Source organism: Chiloscyllium plagiosum, chromosome 44, assembly GCF_004010195.1.
Source record: "Chiloscyllium plagiosum isolate BGI_BamShark_2017 chromosome 44, ASM401019v2, whole genome shotgun sequence".
Classification (NCBI taxonomy): domain Eukaryota; kingdom Metazoa; phylum Chordata; class Chondrichthyes; order Orectolobiformes; family Hemiscylliidae; genus Chiloscyllium; species Chiloscyllium plagiosum.
This window is the reverse complement of record NC_057753.1, coordinates 224,494-244,667: the sequence shown is the minus strand read 5'-3', so window position 1 is coordinate 244,667 and position 20,174 is coordinate 224,494. Positions and strand designations below refer to the sequence as shown.

The following is a 20,174-nucleotide window of genomic DNA, read 5'->3' as shown; positions in this document are numbered from 1 at the left end:
AAGCTCTGGGTAAGAGATGGCGCCAGCCATTCGACTGGAGGCCGATGTTAAAAAAAGTCCCCGGGGTTATTAAAACACCCACCGCCCACCCCACCCTAACCCAATACCCCAACCCCTCCCTAAACCCCGTTAAAACAGGACACACGCGCGCCCCCCCCCCCCAAATCCCTTCTGCCCCCGCCCGAAGCGAACAGGAGGTTAGAAGAACCCCAATCCTGCCAGCCCCCGACTCACGAGCTAACCCGGGTCCCTTTCCTCAGTCAGCCGCTCCCGGTTGGGTGGGAGGGCGGTGGGGGGGGGGGGGAATGGGAGAGTCAAACGTGCACTCTCTGGTGCCGAAGGAGGTGGGAGGAGCGGGAGAAGCCCTTGCCACACTGCGAGCAGGAGAAGGGCCGCTCGCCGGTGTGGATGCGCTGGTGGGTGAGCAGGCTGGACGACTGGGTGAAGCCCTTCTCGCAGACGGTGCACTGGAAGGGCCGCTCGCCGCTGTGCACCCGCAGGTGCCGCAGCAGGTGGGAGAGGCAGGTGAAGGCCTTGGCGCACACCGAGCACTTGAAGGGCCGCTCGCCGGCCTGGGCAGGCCGGGGGGGCCCCAGCGGGGGCGGGGGCAGCAGGGCGGGCGTTGCCACCCCCTGGCTGCCCTCCTCCTCGCCGGCGCCCGGCTCCTCGCCGTCCGGGTACTTGACTGGGTTGTTCTCGGCGTGCAGGTGCTGGTGGGCCAGCAGCAGGGAGAGCTGGGTGAAGCCGCGGCCGCACACCGAGCAGCGGAAGGGCCTCTCCCCGGTGTGGCTGTGCTGGTGGGTCAGCAGGTGGGAGGACTGAGTAAAGCGACGGCCGCACACCGAGCAGGAGAAGGGCCGCTCGCCGGTGTGCACCCGCTGGTGGGTCAGCAGGTGCGGCGAGCGGGTGAAGCCCTTGCCGCACACCGAGCAGGTGAAGGGCCGCTCCTCGGTGTGCAGCCGCTGGTGCCGCAGCAGGGTGGAGGAGTCGGTGAAGCCCTTGCGGCACACCGGGCAGGTGAAGGGCCGCTCGCCGGTGTGCAGCCGCTGGTGCCGCAGCCGGTTGGAGAGCTGGGTGAAGCCCTTGCCGCAGACCGAGCAGCTGTAGGGCCGCTCGCCGGTGTGCACCCGCTGGTGGGTCAGCAGGTGCGACGAGCGGGTGAAGCTCTTCTCGCAGACCGGGCAGGCGAAGGGCCGCTCGCCGGTGTGCACCCGCTGGTGCACCCGCAGGTCCGAGGAGCGGGTGAAGCCCTTCTCGCAGACCGGGCAGCAGAAGGGGCGCTCGCCGGTGTGCCCGCGCCGGTGGGTCTCCAGCTCCGACTGGGTGTGGTAGCTCTTGCCGCAGTCGCCGCACTTGTGCGTCTTCTCCCGGGGGCGCCCCTCGCCCGCGGCCCGGCGCCCCGCCGCCTTCCCCTCGCCGGCCGGCTTGCCGTTCGCCGTCTCCATGCCGCGGCGGCGCCGGGGCCCCCGCTCCCGGGAAGCCTCCGTCAGATTCTCAGCCCAGGCCGCTGTCTCTCCGGGGGGTCCTCGCCCACACACCCTCGCTGGCCGGTCCTCTGCGGAAAAGGGATTCACAGAAAAGAGATTTCCATCAGTCCAGCAGAGAAACCCGCGGGAAGGGGAAAGCAGCTCTGACAAAAGGGAAAAAAAAACACACAGAAAAAAAAAGCTCAAAGAAGGGGCCCGGTGGCTCAGTGGGTTAGCACTGCTGCCTCACAGCGCCAGAGAGATTCACAGAAAAGAGATTTCCATCAGTCCAGCAGAGAAACCCGCGGGAAGGGGAAAGCAGCTCTGACAAAAGGGAAAAAAAAACACACAGAAAAAAAAAAAGCTCAAAGAAGGGGCCCGGTGGCTCAGTGGGTTAGCACTGCTGCCTCACAGCACCAGAGACCCGGGTTCAATTCCGGCCTCCGGCGACTGTCTGTGTGGAGTTTGCACATTCTCCCCGTGTCTGTGTGGGTTTCCTCCGGGTGCTCCGGTTTCCTCCCACAGTCCAAAGGTGTGCAGGTCAGGGTGGATTGGCCGTGCTAAATTACCCATAGTGCCCTGGGTTGTGCAGGTTAGGATGGACTGGCCGTGCTAAATTACCCACAGTGCCCAGGGATGTGCAGGTTAGGATGGACTGGCCGTGTTAAATTACCCACAGTGCCCAGGGATGTGCAGGTTAGGGTGGATTGGCCGTGCTAAATTACCCACAGTGCCCATGGATGTGCAGGTTAGGATTGATAGGCCATGCTAAATTACCCACAGTGCCCAGGGATGTGCAGGTCAGGGTGAATTGGCCTTGCTAAATTAGCCACAGTGCCCAGGGATGTGCAGGTTAGGGTGGATTGGCCGTGCTAAATTACCCATAGTGCCCAGGGATGTGCAGGTTAGGGTGGATTGGCCATGCTAACTTACCCATTGTGTCCAGGGATGTGCAAGTTAGGATGGACTGGCCATACTAAATTACCCACAGTGCCCAGTGATGTGCAGGTTAGGGTGGATTGGCCATGCTAACTTACCCATTGTGTCCAGGGATGTGCAAGTTAGGATGGACTGGCCATACTAAATTACCCATAGTGCCCATGGATGTGCAGGTTAGGATGGACTGGCCGTTCTAAATTACCCATAGTGCCCTGGGCTGTGCAGGTAAGGATGGACTGGCCGTTCTAAATTACCCACAGTGCCCATGGATGCGCAGGTTAGGATGGACTGGCCGTTCTAAATTACCCACAGTGCCCATGGATGTGCAGGTTAGGATGGATAGGCCATGCTAAATTTGCCAATAATGCAGGAAAACCCGCACAGACATGAGGGAGAGAGTGCAAACTCCACACAGGGCAATCGCTCCGAGGGTGGGATCGATCCCTGGGCTCCCTGAGAGGCAGCAGCACTAACCACTGAGCCACGGTGCTGCTCTCGTGGTCTGGCACCAATCCTACCCTTCTCACCAGCTCCTTAAGGGGGTTTCCTCAACCTGTCAGTGTCAGCCCAGGTAGGCCGTGGGGAACGGACAGTCTTACTTCTTGTGGAATGCTCTGCCAGCTGCCTTTCATCCTAAAGCTATCAAATCCTGCCCACCCCACCCCACCCCTCCACCAGGCTCTCCCTCCTCTCCGAGCCTGGCGCTTTGCAAGCCTGGGCGTTCCTAACGAGCCAGGTCAAAAGGGGCTCAAGCCTGTGATTGGAGGGAGGTCAGTACGAGCCTGACATACTGGGGAGGGGTGTGAATGGGGAACTGTCCCTTGAGCTGATTTCCGAAACGTGCCAGGAATGGGTCAACCGGGCCTTCATCCGACGGGAGCTAGTCTCCCTGAGAAGTAGGCCGCTCGGCCCATCCGGGTCCTGACCGCCCTCAGCTCCACTTCGCCGAAGGGAAATCACGGGAGGGGCTCAGCAAGGAAGAGGTTCGTGATTTGGGAAGCGTGGAGAATTCGGAAGGTGGGTGCAGAACTGCGTTTGAGGTGTTGAGGACCCGCCGTTTAGAAATTCCAAGTGATTCCTTAACTCGAAGGGACGTGGATCTTCAGAATTCCCTAACCTCGGAGTTGCGGGCACTCAGACGTTCCAGTCTGTTGGAACATACCAACAACAGTAGGCAAGGTGAGAGGGGAAAAATATAAAAGGGATCTAAGGGGAAACTCTTTCACACAGAGGGTGGTACGTGTATGGAATGAGCTGCTAGAGGATGTGGTGGAGGCTGGTACAATTGCAACATTTAAGAGGCATCTGGATGGGTATATGAATAGGAAGGGTTTGAAGGGATATGGGCCGGGTGCTGGCAGGTGGGACTAGATTGGGTTGGGATATCTGGTCGGCATGGACGGGTTGGACCGAAGGGTCTGTTTCCGTGCTGTACATCTCTATGACTCTGACTCATTGTTCTGCTCTGCCAAGCAGCGGCTCCTCTGATGGCTAACCTCAACTCCACATGCCGCACCCCCCCCACCCCGGGTAATCTCTCACCCCCATCGAGAATCTACCTACCTTTGTCTTGGAGATATTTAAAAGGTCCTGCGTCCACTGCCTTTGGAGGTAGGGAATTGCAAAGACTCTCACCACCTCCGAGAGGGGGCAAGAAGGGGAAGACAAATGTCCCCCTCACCCCCTGCGATCCCTTAAGCCGTGACACTTCGTTTTGGAGGGAATAGAGACGTCTCCAGATGGAGAGGTGGCAGGAAGATGAAACCAAGGCAGGAGAACAGCCTGGGTCTCAATGCATATAGTGCCATAGGCTTAGACAGGGACCAAAGGGTTACCTCTGCTTTTAACTCCTTATGCTTTACAAAGTTTGCGGGGTTGGTGGGAGGAGCGATTCCACCTTTCAGGGTTACGATCGCTGCTCCATGCGCAAAAGCTAGAGCCCCCATCACTTCCCCCAGAGCAAATGGAACTCCCTTTATTACAGTCACAAAGCACGGAAACAGACCCTTCGGTCCAAGCAGTCCATAATCCCAAACTAAGCTAGCCTCACTTGCCTGCCCCCGGGCCACATCCATCCAAACCTTACCTCTTTGCGTACTTATCCAAACGTCTTCATCCCGGTTTCCCCATTGACCACCCAGTACCCCAGATTCCGTAAACCAGAGAAAACAAAAGGCAAATCAGGCCACGCATTAGGGCGCTGGAGTAGATCATTCAGCAGTCACTCCCTTTCCCATTTACCACAGAAAGGGTACCCCCCCGAGCCAATTCACAGAATCCCGAAAGCGCATTCGGCCTGTCCAGTCTGCACCAACCCTTTTAAGAGTGCCCAACGTTTCCCTACGGCTAACCCACCCAGCCGACGCCTCCCAGGACACGACGGGTCGATTTAGCACGGCCTAACCACCCAAAACCAACCTGCACATCTTTGGATGGTGCGAGTGCACCTGGCGCAAACCCCAAGCAGACATGGGGGGGGGGGCAAGGAGGGGTGGGGAATAGATCCTGCAAACTGCAGTTACACCTTCACCCCAGGCTGGAACTGAAGCTGTGTCCCTGGCACGGTGAAGCAGCGGTGCTAAACCACTATGCCACCCCGACTGACAGAGATCCGGTCTCTTTGACTAGCGGACTGCCACATCCCTTCCCACCTACCATCCACATTCGGAGACGGGGGGTCATTTGGTGCTGAGGTGTCCTCCACCGCCTTCCGGACAAAAGGAGAAGAACGTTAGGGAAAGCTCTTTGCCCCCTCTGGGTCACCTATCAACTTGGCAACTGGCTTGAGGGGGCTGTACTTTTCAGCACCATCACAGCAGGAGACCCCAGAGTGGTGGGCTCTCTGTAACCCACACCACCAGCCAAAGAGCCTCCCTCCTCCGAAAAAGAACTGCCCCTTTAAGAAGAGCCTGCCCCCTTTAACATCCAGACACACACACACACCCTCCCAATAAAAAAAATGCAATTGCAGGAGAGAGAAAGGAGGGGGAAGAAAATAAAAGAGATGGGATTAAGGGGGTGGTAAGGTTGAAAATAATAATAATTCTGGCACGAACCAACCACAGGCTGCAGATTCCTTCAGGGATTGCAAACAGATCTCCCGATCTCTTCGCTTTTTGGTTTGCTTAGAACATTTTTTTTTGCAAATAAAGAGGAAACGTGCATCTACCATGAAATCTGGGTGCAGGGCCGCAGGTTGCAATGACATGGAGTGGAGTGGAGGGAAGGGTGGGTTGCACCAACCAACCCCGTCTGGCCACGCCACGCCACGCCACCCCACCCCCCCTCCCGTCCCCAGTCCCCCGTCCCCCACCCACCCAAGGCCTGGGCGCCTATGCCTGGCCTGCAGCTGCTGCAGCAGCACCAAGGCCGGGGCCCTGGCACAGAGGCTGCGCTGGGAGACAAAGAGACTCCGGCCTCAGTCTGGGCCGGCCGCCGCAAGTCCCGCCCCCTGGCCGCTCCGCCATTGGCCGCGCGCCGAACAATGGAGCGGCCCGGCACCCCGTCTCCCCATTGGCCGCCGCTCGCTGTCGGTCAGCGGCCGTTCCACCGAGCGGTCCAGTCGGAGCTGGGGGAAAGGTGTTTCGCTCTCTCCCTCTCGCTCGCGCGCGCGCGCGCGCACACACACACGCACGGAGAGGGAAGGTCCCGCGCGATCGCGCGCAATAGTTGAAGGCGCGCCCCCCCTGGGGGAGTGGAGGGAGAGCGCGAAAGGGGCGCAGTGACGTCATCGCGCACGCGGCTGCTGGTTGGAAGGGGAGACGGGAACGCGCACGTCGGCGCGAGCTGGCGAGTAGGCGGGGCCGGGCGCCACGTTGCCTGGGAACCGGAGGCCCCGCCCCTTCCCCTTCCCCTTCCCCTCCCCAGCGGCGGCCCCGTGCCGTGGGGGGGCAGCTGCACCCACCCACCATTCCCGTGGTGCGCCGCGCGGGGGCAGCCGCCGGTTTCCCCCCCCCCCCGGCCACCACAGTCCGTCCCGTCCTCCTCCTCACCCTAAAAAATAACCGGCTGTTGCGGCCGATCCACCGGTGCAGGGTGTTGTTGTTGGCGGCGGCGGCGGTGACGGACGAAGCGGGGCCCTGTCGCCGGGCCGCCTCTGCCTTTGCTGTGTGTGCGTGTGCGTGCGCGCGCATGTCCGCACGGAGCGGGGCGCGGCCCCGTCCCTATTTTTTTTCCCGGAGGGTGGGGAGCGGGGAGGCGGCTGGAGCTACCGCGCAGGCGCAGAGGGATCACCGCGCAGGCGCAGCAGAGCTGGTGGTGATGGGCGGGTGAAGATGGACGCGCCGTCAGTCCGTCCGTCCGGCTGGAGCAGGTAAGACATTCCCCAGAGAGAGAGAGAGAGAGAGTGCGAGTGTGAGTGTGAGTGTGTGGTGACCCCGTCCTCCAGGAAACACAGGGAGTTTTAGTTTTGTCTCACTTCCCCTCCCCCGGCAGCGCTGCGCTTCCCCGTTGCCAGGGGCAACCGGCCCGCCATCTTAGCGGTCGGAGCGGGAGACCGGGATGGGCGCATGCGCGGAATCCAGTCGCGTAATGGAGGCCGCTCGGCCCATTGTTCTGGTGACGGCCCCTCCCCGCCCCATTGTTCTCCTCTTCGCGCGACTCCCTCATTGTCCGCCTGTGGCTACAAGCCCCACCCCCCCCTCCCCCCCCCCGTAGTCATTGAGTACAGGGGGGGGGGAGGACAATGAGGGTTACATTGCACTTTGCTCAAAAACTGCATGAATTTATGTAAAACTCTGTTATTTCACTTTTTAGATTGGAATCAATCTCAACATCAGGTCATAGACAGAGAACACAGGGGGCTAACACCTTCAACACATTGTCTCGCTATCACCACTTGATAAAGGAGCGTCGCTCCGAAAGCTGGTGTGCTTCCAATTAAACCTGTTGGACTATAACCTGGCGTTGTGTGACTTTTAACGCTGTTCACCCCAGTTCCAACACCGGCATCTCCAAATCATGACTGCTTCAGTAGGGTCACCTCTCATTCTTCAGTATTCCAATGAGTATCGGGCCAATTTACTCTACCTCACCTGGTAAAACAGCCCCTCCATATCTGGTACAGCCTAGTGAACTGCCTACAATGTCAGATGCCCAAAATTGTTCAGTGTTCCAGCTGCACTCTGACTAGTAACTATTGTACTTGTCGCAAGACCTCTATACACTACTTGTCCTTTCCCTTTTTAAATAAAGGCCAATGTTCCATTTGCCTTCCCAGTTACCCAAAAATTTCTACGTTAGATGGGTTGGCTGTGCTAACTTGCCCATGATGTGTTGGTTAGGAGGATTAACCGTGGGAAATGCAGAGTTATAGGGTAGTGGTGTGGGTGGGATGCTCTTCAGAGGGTTGGTGTGGACTTGGTGGGCTGAATGGCCTACTTCCACACTAGGGATTCTGTGATGCTAGCTGACAGTGGATGCCAGCTTTTTATGATTTACGCACCAGACCCTCAATTTGCTCTGTTCTGCAGTCTTTCTCCACTTAAATAATATTCAGCTTCTCTCCTCTTCAAAGTGCATAATCTAGCATTTTTCCACTCAATCCATCTGCCAAGTTTTTGTCAAATCTCTCAACCTGTCAGTGTGTCTCTCTGCAGCCTATTTCATCCTCACCACTTGCCTTCCCTCCTGTTACTCACGAACTATGTTCACCTCTGGATTCCAAATCATTGGTATATATTCTAAAAACTGTGGCCCCAATACTAACCCTTGTGGCACACGCTAGTTACAGGTTGCCACCCAGATAATGCACCCTTTACTCTAACTGCCTGTAGTGCTCCCCATATGGCCTCCACCTGGAGAGGAATTTAGCACAGTGGTAATTTCACCAGAATGGTACTGCAGAGTGAAGACTGCTGTTATTGTGGCAGATCATGAAGTTTTAATTCCATGAAAAACGTATCATTGTCACCTGTGAGATCGTAAAAAAATGGTTCATTAATGTCCTTTTTAGGGAAGGGTATGGGCCTACATTACCCAGTGTGGCCTGACGTGTGACTCTTGACCCATAGCAATGTGGTTTGCTTTAACTGCCCCACTGAAACGACTTCCCAGGTCACTCTCTGTATCAAACCGTTAAATTGTCTCGAAGCATTGCAATGCCACAGACCACTTGCCGACGATGTAGGCTCTGGAAATGGCAGCAGCTAACACATGACAGAGTCTGCAGCGTTCTCCTCGTCCACCCATGGCTTGCAGATAGTTGTCCCAAAATCCAATCAAACGATCGTTCTGACCAGATGTATTGTCTGAGTCGCACCATAAATAAAATATCACCGAAATCACCACCACAACTATCCCTGGATATGTCCTGCCCTGCTGTAAGGCAGGTGGTGGCACAGTAGTATACAGTCAGAAAGGACTTGCCCCAGGAGATTTTCAGCTTCTACTCTTGACTCTGTAGTTCCAGGCCATGACCTCAAATCAAACATGAGCAAGGAACCCTCCAACCCGCTTCCCAAATCCCATTCTCTGTTGGCTGATGAATCAGTGCTTCTCCATGTTGAACATTGGGAGGAGGCACTGAGGGTGGCAAGAATGCACTCAGAGATTCCATGTCCATCTCCAGTAGTGGCTCAGCAGCACTCTTACTGACTGAATTGTTTGAGTCCTGAAGGATACAAACTGCTCGACTGGATCCAACGTGAGGGGAAAATCAACCTATTACAGATATATCTATCCGGTGGGAGTTAGTGCTGCATAGCCCCTGTGGAGACAAAGTTCCATCGCTACATTGAGAACAGCCTCCTTTTTACCTAATGACACCACTACTATGCTAAATAGGATAAACTTTGAGTGGACCTAGCAAATAAAAGAACAGGTATTTTTGTGGTGTCAGCAGCAGCAGAATTGTATTCCTCCTTAGTTCAGTCAAGAATGCTGGAGGTTATTCCAGGCATGTATACCTGGTGAAACAACAACAAACTATTCCAGTCTCCTTGCTTTCTGCAGCAAAGATATTGTGAAACTTCAAAGGGTTCAGGGAAGGTGTGGAAGGATGTTGCCAGGGTTAGACGGTTTGAGAGGCTGAATAGATGGGTGCTATTCTCCCTGGAACGTCGGACACTTTACCTTTATAGGTCTGGTTGACACGTGGGGAAAAGGACCATTTATTGTTTCCTGCCTGCCAACCAGTTCTCTATATGTGATAGTGCACTACTCCCAATCCCATGCGTTTAATTTTACGTGCAGATCTCTGATTATGCTGTGGCTTTCAGGTTATTTTGTCCTAGTTTTTTTTTTGCTTTGAAGAGAGGTTGTAAGGAAAGTATAGAGCAGGATACCAAAAGCACTAGAGTATACAGGGAGATTTAAGCAATCCTTAGATAAGCACATGGATGATTTTGGGATAGTGTAGGGGGACAAGCTGAGAATAGTTCACAGTCGGCGCAACATCAAGGGCCGAAGGGCCTGTTCTGCGCTGTATTGTTCTATACAGCCTGTGAGACCTTGGGGGTTTGTGTTTAAAGTTGGGAACGATAGAAGCAGCCTGGAGAGGTGAATCCAGCTGTCACAGGCCAAGATTTCTAGTCCTTTTTCTTTTCAGTTTTTAGGTTTAGCTTTAGGCAGTTGCTTTTGTGAGCTTGAAGAAGTGGAAGCTGGGTTTTTTCCCCCCTTCGACTACAACCAAAAGCTGAGGGTTCTCTTTCTTGATTGCACGGGAGACAAAATCTGTTTTTCTGAGTTTTCCTTTTTGTCAGTGTGTGTTTATGGGATGTAACTTCATTGGGAGAGTTAACTACTGTATCTATTGTTCTGAGAAGTTTTCTGAGAGTTAGGTTATTCTAAATTTCTCTTCCTTTTGGTTGCGTTTTAACTGCAGTATTTAAATAAATTGTGTTTTGCTTAACATAAAATAACTTGACCGGTTATGTTGCATCTGCAACACGGCAGTTTACATTTGCCTTAAAAGTAAGGTAAAGTTACTGAAATAAGTTAAGTCAAGGCTACCTTCTTAAAATATTTGGAGGGGGTCTGGTCTGGTCTGGTCCGGTCCATGACATTTGTTTGTGGGACCTTTGTCAAAAGACTTCTTGGAGTCCAACTGAATCACATCTGGTGGCTCCCTTTTATCATCACTACTAATTAAATACCTGAAAAATTCCAGTCGAGTTGTCAAGCATTATTTTTCCTTTTGTAAATCCATGCCGACTATATCCAATCCAGTCACTGTTTTCCAAGTGTCCTGCTCTTTGATCTTATAATGGATTCTAGCATTTTCCTGAGTGCCAATGTCAAGCACACCCTCCCCCTTCCCCCCCCCCCAAACCACCCAGTCTGTAACTCTGTTTTCTCTCTGTCCTTTTTAAATCATGTCCTCACCCACAGGATGGACTCAGCAGAGGTGGTGGCACGGTGATACTTATTTTGGAGGGAGTTGCCCTGGAAGGCCTCAACATTGACTCCTGAACCCCTCCCCCCTCCAATTGGGCCTTGTGATACTTGTGCAAGTCTAGGAAAGGGAACCTGCTGACTACCATGTACTGAACCCTGAGCCACCTCTGCTGCTGATTGAGTGCTTCCTCCACGTTGAACACAAGGCGGAGGAAGCACTGAGGGTAACAAGGGTGCTTTGGTTGGTGGGGGGGGGTTTCAACGATCATCGGCGAAAGTAGCTCAGAAGCGCCATGGCTGACCAAACTATTTGAGTCCTAAAGGACATTGCTGCTAGATTGGGTCTGTGGCAGTTTTTTTTTAACAATTGGTGAAGGAGTAGGCCGTTCGGCCCTTCGAGCCAGCACCACCATTCATTATGATCATGGCTGATCACCCGCAATCAGTATCCTGTTCCTGCCTTATCCCCATAATCCTTGATTCCACTATCTTTAAGAGCTCTATCCAACTCTTTCTCGAAAGTATCCAGAGACTTGGCCTTCACTGCCTTCTGGGGCAGAGCGTTCCATACACCCACAACTCTCTGGGTGATGAAGTTTCTCCTCAACTCTTCTAAATGGCCTACCCCTTATTTTAAAACCGTATCCTCTGGTTTTGGACCCACCCATCAGTGGAATCTTGCCTCCTGCGTCCAGCGTGTCCAATCCTTTAATAACCTTATACGTCTCAATCAGATCCCCTCTCAGCCTTCTAAACTCAAGGGTATATAAGCCCAATCACTCCAATCTTTCAGCGTAAGATAGTCCCGCCATTCTGGGAATTGACCTCGTGAACCTACCCTGCACTCCCTCAATAGCCAGAATGTCTTTCCTCAAATTTGGAGACCAAAACTGCACACAATACTCCAGGTGCGATCTCACCAGGGCCCTGGGTACAGCTGCAGAAGGATCTCTTTGCTCCTATACTCAATTCCTCTTGTTACGAAGGCCAGCAATCCATTAGCTTTCTTCACTGCCTGCTGTACCTGCATGCTTGCTTTCATTGACTGATGTACAAGAACACCTAGATCTTGTTGTATTGCTCCTTTACCTAACTTGACTCCATTTTGACAGTATTCTGCCTTCCTGTTCTTGCCACCAAAGTGGATAACCACACATTTATCCACGTTAAGCTGCATCCGTCCACTCACCTAACCTGTCCAGGTCACCCTGTGATCTCCTAATATCCTCACATTTCACCCTGCCACCCAGCTTTGTGTCATCAGCAAATTTGCTAATATTACTTTTAATACTTTCATCTATATCACTAATGTATATTGTAAACAGCTGCGGTCCCAGCACCGAACCTTGTGGTACCTCACTGGTTACCGCCTGCCATTCCGATAGGGACCCATTCATCACTACTGTTTGCTTCCTGGAGAAAGTGAGGACTGCAGATCCTGGGGATCAGAGCTTAAAAATGTGTTCCTGGAAAAGCGCAGCAGGTCAGGCAGCATCAAAGGAGAAGGAGAATCGACGGTTCAGGCATAAGCCCTTCTTCAGAAATGTCAATTCTCCTTCTCCTTTGATGCTGCCTGACCTGCTGTGCTTTTCCAGCAACACATTTTTAAGCACTGTTTGCTTCCTGTCAGCCAGCCAATTTTCAATCCAAGTCAGTATTTTGCCCCAATACCATGTGCCCTAATTTTGCTCATTAGTCTCCTATGTGGGACCTTATCAAAGGCTTTCTGAAAGTCTAGGTACACTATATTCACTGGCTCTCCCTTGTCCATCTTCATAGTTGCATCCTCAAAACATTCCAGGAGGTTAGTCAAGCACTATTTCCCCTTCGTAAATCCATGCTGACTCAGACCTATCCTGTTACTGCTATCCAAATGAGTCGTAATTTCATCTTTCATAATTGACTCCAGCATCTTTCCCACCACTGACGTCAGGCTAACCGGTCTATAATTCCCTGTTTTCTCTCTCCCTCTTTTCTTGAAAATGGGACAACATTAGCCACCCTCCAGTTAGTGAAGGAGCCACTAAGAGGAAAGCAAACGTGCTTGACCTCATAGAATCATGGAGATGTGCAGCATGGAAATGGACCCATTAGGCCAACTCTTCTGTGCTGGCCCAATATCCTAATTAATCTAGTCCCGTTTGCCAGCACTTGACCCATATCCCTCCCAACCCTTCCCATTCACTTACCCATCCAGATGCCTTTTAAATGTTGTAATTTTACCAGCCTCCACCACTTCCTCTGTTCCACACAAAAAACCACCCTCTACATGAAAACATTGCCACTCGGGTCCCTTTTAAATGTTTTCCTCCTCACTTTAATCCTATGCCCTCTAGTTTTGGACTCCCATAGGAAAAAGATCTTGACTATTCACCTTGTCCGTGCCCCTCATGATTTTATAAGCCTCGATAAGGTCACCTCTCGGCCTCTGATGCTCAGCCTCAGCGTATTCAGTCCCTCGCTATAGCTCAAACCCTCAATCTCTGGCAACATCCTTCTAAATCTTTTCTGAATCCTTTCAAGTTTGGCAACATCTTTCCTATAGCAGGGGGACCCAGAATTGAACATATTCCAACAGTGGTCGAACCAATGCCCTGTACAGCCGCAATGTGACCTCCCCCCCCAAGTCTTATACTCAATGCCATAAAGGCATCCTCACCAGTCTGTCTTCCACAGTTGCAAGCTTAAGAAGCACCAAAATATTTGCATTTGTGATGGTTAGTTTGGGGCATTTTGGCAGATTAAAACTGAGTAACTTGCACACAATTATAATTTAGTTTGCTGCAAGTTGCTACTCATTTGGGAAAGAGTGTGTACATTTATTACTATAGTGCTAATTGCATGGCAGCTGAAATATTTGCTCCCAATCTGGTCTGAAGTATATTTGGTACAACAGTGCCATCTAGTAGTGTAATGCTGATCACACATACAGCCAGCTGAGAAGGGGAGAGCTTCAAACCATGCCCCTGGACCTTTGCAAAGGGATCATGCACTGTCTGCTCTTTCCAAACTGTTGCACTGGCAATCCAAGATCTCCAGAATCTCTTTTGATCAGGTTCAGTACATCTCAGTGTCTTTCCCTTCAAGCACCTACAGTTTGGCCCATCATGTTTGCACTGGCTATCTGACCTAGCATCCGCAACATGGTGCGACTCTCCCGTTCCTTCCTCCCAACCTCGCACGTTATTCCTTCACAAATAACCATCCAATTTCTCTTTGCCTCAACCACAGTCTGTTGTGCAGTCTACACCCTAACCACTCGAGTGACCTGCCTTGTACCCCATCTCGGGCTGTGAACTCCACAAAATAACCGCGCAAGTGATCACCAGCACCAAGATAGTCTTGGACTGTGTGCGCCACACCCTAACTTCTCGAGTGAACCTGCCTCCGTCATTGCCTTAAGCTGTACACTCCAGATGCAAGCCATTCAAGTGAACGTTACCCTCGCCCTCCCAAAACCATCGGAGTCTCTGAAGTCCTCAATAAATACTTTGAATCAGGATTCACAAAAGAGGTGGACATGGTGGATGGTGGGCTCTCAGAAGCAGCATTTTGATGTTCTGGTACATGACAATTATACAAAAGAAAACGGTGTTTGGTGTTTTAAAAAGCGTTATGATGGACAGGTCCACAAAGCACGATGGGGTCTCTCCCAGAATGCTAAGGGAGGCAAATGAAGAAATTGTTGGGGCGTTGTGTGAATTCTTTAGTGACAGGAGAAATCCCAGGGAACTGGCAAATAGCCAATGTTGTTCCTTTGTTTAAGGGTCTAAGGATAATCTAGGCAATTACAGGCCAGTAATTGGGCAACTATTGGAGAAGATTCTTAGGATTTACTCCGATCTGGGGAAAAATATAGACTTATTAGTGATCGGCAGCATGGCTTTCTGCGGGGAAGGTTGTTGAAGAAGTGACAGAAGTGATTAATGAAGGCCGAGTGGTCGATATTGACTTTAGCAATACTTTGTATGAGGTCAGGCATGGCAGGCACGCTGATTACAGACCAGAATTACTTGCTATGAGAAAGTAAGGACTGCAGATGCATGGAGATCAGAGTCGAGAGTGTGGTGCTGGAAAAGCACAGTAGGTCAGGCAGCATCCGAGGAGCAGGAGAGTGGACGTTGTGAGCATAAGCTCTTCATCAGGAAAACATTTATCTTTGGCACTTTTGCCTGTTACTTTCAATCTGTGCCTCCTTCAACCCAATCCTTTCACGAGAGCGGGGAGTGTTGCCGGACAAAGAGACCTTGGAGTGCAGGCTCATCGTTCCTTGACAGTGGAGTTGGGCTAGACAAGTTAGTGAAGGAGGAGTTTGATGTGCTTGCTTTACTGGTCAGTGTAGGAGTTGGGAGGTCACATTGTAGCTGCACAGGACATTGGTTCGGCCGCTATTGGAATACTGTGTTCAATTCTGGTCTTTCTGCTATAGGAAAGATGTGGTGAAACTTGAAAGGGTTCAGAAAAGGTTTACAAGGCTGTTGCTGGGGTTGGAGGATTTGAGTTATAGCGAGAGGCTGAATAGGCTGGGGATATTTTTCCTGGAACAGCGAGGCTGAGGGGTGATCATATAAAGATTTGTGAAATCACGAGAGGCGTGGATAGGGTGGATAGCCAAGTTCTTTTTCCCATCATAGGTGAGTCCAAAACTAGAGGGCACAGGGTTAAGGTGAGAGGGAAAAGATTTAAAAGGTACCCGAGGGGCAACTTTTTCTCACAGAGGGTGGTGTGTGTATATGAAATGAGTTGCCAGAGAAGTGGTGGAGGCTGGTACAATTACAGCATTTAAAAGGCATTTGGATGGGTATATGAATAGGAAGGGTTTGGAGGGATATGGGCCAAGTGCTGGCAAATGGGACTAGATCAGTTTAGGATATCCATTCAGCATGGACGACTTGGACTGAGGGGTCTTTGCTTGTGCTGTACATCTGTGACTGTATATAACTATGATGCTGTAGCTATTACAGAGACTTGGTTGAACGAGGGGCAAGGCTGGCAGCTTAATATGCCAGGATGTAGATGTCTCAGACATGATAGAGAGGAATATAAAAGAGATGGGTGAGTTGTGTTCCTGATTTGGGAGAATAACACTTCTATACTGACAAGATGACACCTTGGAGGCCGTGAGTCGTGAGGCCATGTGGATAAATCGTGGGAATAGAAAGGGTGCAGTCACTTTAAGGTTGTACTGCAGGCCTCCCTGGGTCACGCATGGCAGACGGACTGATACAAAAGCCACAGTGGATCTGTTGTGAGCTGGGAAGATGGACACAGAACAGCTTAGTCACAGAGAGTAGCATGGAAGGGCATTTTTCTGGCTGGAGATCTGCGACCAGTGGGTATTCCATGGGGTTCAGGGCTGGGACACCTGGTGTTGGCAATGATTTAGTGGCCTGGTGACTAAGTTTGTGAACAATACAAAAACTGGGGGAGCTGCAGACAGTGAAGTGAATTGCCAGGGTACAGCAGGATATAGATAGGAGAAGCAACAGAATAGAGTTTAATCCAGACAAATACAAGGTGACGCATCTTAGAAGATTGACGCCAGAGGTAAGTATACGATAAATGGTAGAACCTTAATAATATCAACATACAGAGGGATCTCTGCATACAGGTCCACAATTCCCTGGATGTGGCAACACCGAGTGGATAAGATCATCAAGAAGGCCATATAGTATCCTCTCATTCAATGGTTGGGGAATAGAGTATAAAAATTGACCAGTAATGTTGCAGCTATACAGAACTTCAGTTAGGCCGCATTTGGAATATTGTGTCGAGTTCTGGTCACCACGCTACAAGAATCATGTGGAGACTTTGAAGAGGGTACAGAAGCAGTTTACTCAGATGTTGCCTGGTTTGGAGGGTATTAGCCATGAGGAGAGATTGGACAAACTTGGCTTGTTTTCACTTCAATAAAAGTTTACAGAATTATGGGGGGGCATGGATAGTTGAGTCTCTTTCTTTTTGTTTCCCCATGGAAGTGTCAATTGCTTGGGTATGTAGGTTTAAGTTAAAAGTAGGAAGGTTTAAAGGAGATGTGAGAGGTAAGATGTTTTTTTTTCCCCAAAAGAGGGTGGCAAGTGCTTGGAATATGCTGCCAGAGGTGGATACAATAGCAGCATTTCAGAGGCATCTTGTTGGACGTGTGAATAGGCAGGGAATAGATCTCCCCTGTTGAGGCGCCTCATGATTTTGAATTCCTGCACCAGATCCCGTCTCGGCGTGCATGTCACTTGCATCTCGATTAGCTCCTCCATTGTCTCAGCTGCATCCTTCCCATCCCAAATTTCCCACCGAGTAAGTCCCCACTCTGTTAATTTGTCACGGGCGAATTGGGTTGAGACAAACTTGAATGAGTTTTGTGGTGAGGTGACACGTAGTTGATGAAGGGAATTTGCTTGATGTCTGGAAACAGGACTGGCATGTGATCTGCCGTCCACCTGGGCACTGGAAGGGACAAAGGCACAGCCCGTCCACTTGTGCTCAAAGGTCCGCCTCACTCTCCTGGGTTAACCTGCGGTAAAATGGGCTGAGTCGTCCCAGCTTCCTGACGGAGCTGTATTCGCTGACGCGCACCTTCTTGCCGAGGTCCCAGATCCTTCCCTCCCCCATCCCCATCCTAGTGTGGCTTTTATCTCGGCAGCAGGGCAGCCCCACTGGAGGTGGCAATAGTTCCTCAGTGTGCACTGCAGATGGTGTAGTGCCAATGTCACTTGACTAGTAAACCAGCAGCACATTCTGATGCCATGGGGGTGTGGGTTCAAATCGAACCGCAAACTGTGCTGGAATTTAGTTTCCATTAATAAATCTGGCAGCTCATCTCCGTGGTGGTGGCCATGAGTCTATCATCTGTTGTCATTAAAACAGTCACTGATACCTCTTAGGATAGGAAATCCTGTTGTATGTAGACCAGACCATGTAAGGACAACTCCTGACCCACAGCAATGTAGTTGATTCTTAACTCTCCCTGGAAATGGCCCAAGCAACGCACTCAGTTCAATGGCAGTGAGAGGTGGGCAGTAAATATTTGCCAGTGATATCTACATCCCACGATAGAGAATGTTTTGAAAACGACATTCTTGGTTAACCATGATTGCTAGCTACTGCTAATGTGCAGCACTGTGTGCTAATCGAGAAGGAAGCAAAATTTGCCAAGATCCGGTGTCATCGGACTGTATTGTTGAGTTACTTAGAGTCATTGCAGGACAGAGGAATGAGGCCAGCTGCCTATAGTCTCTCTGGTGTAGTCAAGCCATGTCTCTCAAACAAAAAACAACTAGTGAACTGAAATGAGAAGTGAACTGTCTTTAAAACCAATGATTATTGAAAGGTGGCTGCACTTCTAAAGAAACAAGTAACCAGGTGCTCTTTGTAATTATGGTTTACACAGCTGCTAATTCAAGCAGTAGAGTCATAGAGTTGCACAGCACAGGAACAGACCCTACAGTCCAACCCATCCATCCCAACCAGGTATCCTAAACCAATCTTCCCATTTTCTGGCAATTGGCTCAGATCCCTCTAAACCCTTCCTATTCATACGCCCATCCAGATGCCTTTTAAATGTTGTAATTGTACCAGCCTCCTCCACCACCTCTGGTAACATTCTATACACACACCACCATCTGTGTGAAAAGTTGCCCCTTAGGTCCCTTTTAAATCTTTCCCCATTCACCTTAAACCTATGCCCTCTAGATTGAACTCCCCTACCCTGGGGAAAAGACCATGGCTATTCACCCTGTAAATGCCTCTCATGATCTTCTAAATCTCCATAAGGTCACCCCTCAGCCTCCGACGCTCCAGGGAAAGTAACCCCAGCCTATTCAGCCTCTCCATATAGCTCAAACCCTCCAACCTCAGCAGCATCTTTGAAAATCTTTCATTAACCTTTTCAAGTTTCACAACATCCTTCCAATTGCAGGAGTGGAAAGTTTGTAGCCAAGCTGGAGGCGGGGGTCATGTACAAATGGGGATTCAGCCGGCAACCGGTACTTGATTGGTCCGTGGACTAGTGACCAGTTATCAATGGCAAAAAAATAGGTATTTGTCGAAGTACGTTATTGTTTCCCAGGTAGCTGAAGAGCCTGGGCTTGTGCACAAGAAAGGGAGATGCCTTCAGGTCTCCACAAGTCTCTGCAGCAAAAAGTCACTTTAATCCTCCAGAAAATCAATACATTTCTCCCTCAGTTGATGTAGGCTATGACTTACCTAACAAGTCAGTGATCATTGAGTGTGAATGAGTCACCCTGTCCCTCCTGCAAACCAGTGAGAGCTTTCTGAGAGAAAAAAAATCAAAAAGCAGCATTCTGAATCAACGCAAGAGACATCTCAGTGGTTGTGAACAGAAACCATTGAGCTGCCTTCCCAGCCTTTCCGTCTGCCCATAACACTCATGTTTTTATTTCCTGTCTGTGTTTGTGTGTTTGCAAAGGGAGTCTATAACAGGACTAGAGTTTTAATTTGTAGAGTTATGTGCTGACCATCTATTCGTTTGTAATAAGTAGTAATTACCAAGTATGGAAATCTGGGAGTGCTTTCTGTAAACCTGGGTCTAATGGACAGGAGAATTGGGGATTCTGTGCATTTTTAAAGACCTTAAAGTTTGTGATGCCTGTGGGAATAGCAGAGCCTGATTTCCAGCGCACCACCTCAGTGAGGCTTGACACTTGCTTATGTTCTGTTCCCATTGTCTGTAAGTTTATTCCCCTCAAGTATTCAACTGGTTTCTTTTTCAATTCGTTCATCTCCCCCTTCCACTACCCTCCAGACAGCTAATTATAGAGTCATAGAGATGTACAGCATGGAAACAGACCCTTCCTGAAGAAGGGCTTATGCCCGAAACGTCGATTCTCCTGCTCCTTGGATGCTGTCTGACCTGCTGCGCTTTTCCAGCAACACATTTTTCAGCTCTGATCTCCAGCATCTGCAGTCCTCACTTTCTCATAACAGACCCTTCGATCCAACCTGTCCATGCCGACCAGATATCCCAACCCAACCGTACCAGCCTCCACCACATCCTCTGGCAGCTCATTCCATGCACGTACCACCCTCTGTGTGAAAAGTTGCGCTGTAGGTCTCTTTTATATCTTTCCCCTCTCACCCTAAACCTCCAGTTCTGGACTCCCCACCCCAGAGAAAAGACTTTGCCTATTACCCCATCCATACCCCTCATGATTTTGTAAACCTCTATCAGGTCACCCCTCAGACTACGAAGCTCCAGGGAAAACAGCCCCAGCCTGTTCAGCCTTTCCCTATAGCTCAAATCCTCCAACCTTGGCAAAATCTTTGTAAATCTTTTCTGAACCCTTTCAAGTTTCGCAACATCTTTCTGATAGGAAGGAGACCAGAACTGCACACAATATTCCAACAGTGGCCTAACCAATGTCCTGTACAGCCGCAACATGACCTCCCAACTCCTGTACTCAGTACTCTGATCAATAA

At 50.9% G+C, this 20,174-nt stretch overlaps 1 protein-coding gene across 1 annotated transcript in view; it reads right to left on the bottom strand.

Moving 5' to 3' along the window:
* LOC122543615 (zinc finger protein 208-like) overlaps positions 1-20,174 on the bottom strand; it is a 234,057-nt gene that overhangs the window by 129,876 nt on the left and 84,007 nt on the right. The window contains exons 8-9 of the mRNA XM_043682443.1: positions 3,969-4,187; positions 321-1,555 (exon numbers count right to left, since the gene is read on the bottom strand). Coding sequence (XP_043538378.1) covers positions 321-1,555; positions 3,969-4,187 — 1,454 coding nt within the window. The remainder of the gene's footprint in view (positions 1-320; positions 1,556-3,968; positions 4,188-20,174) is intronic.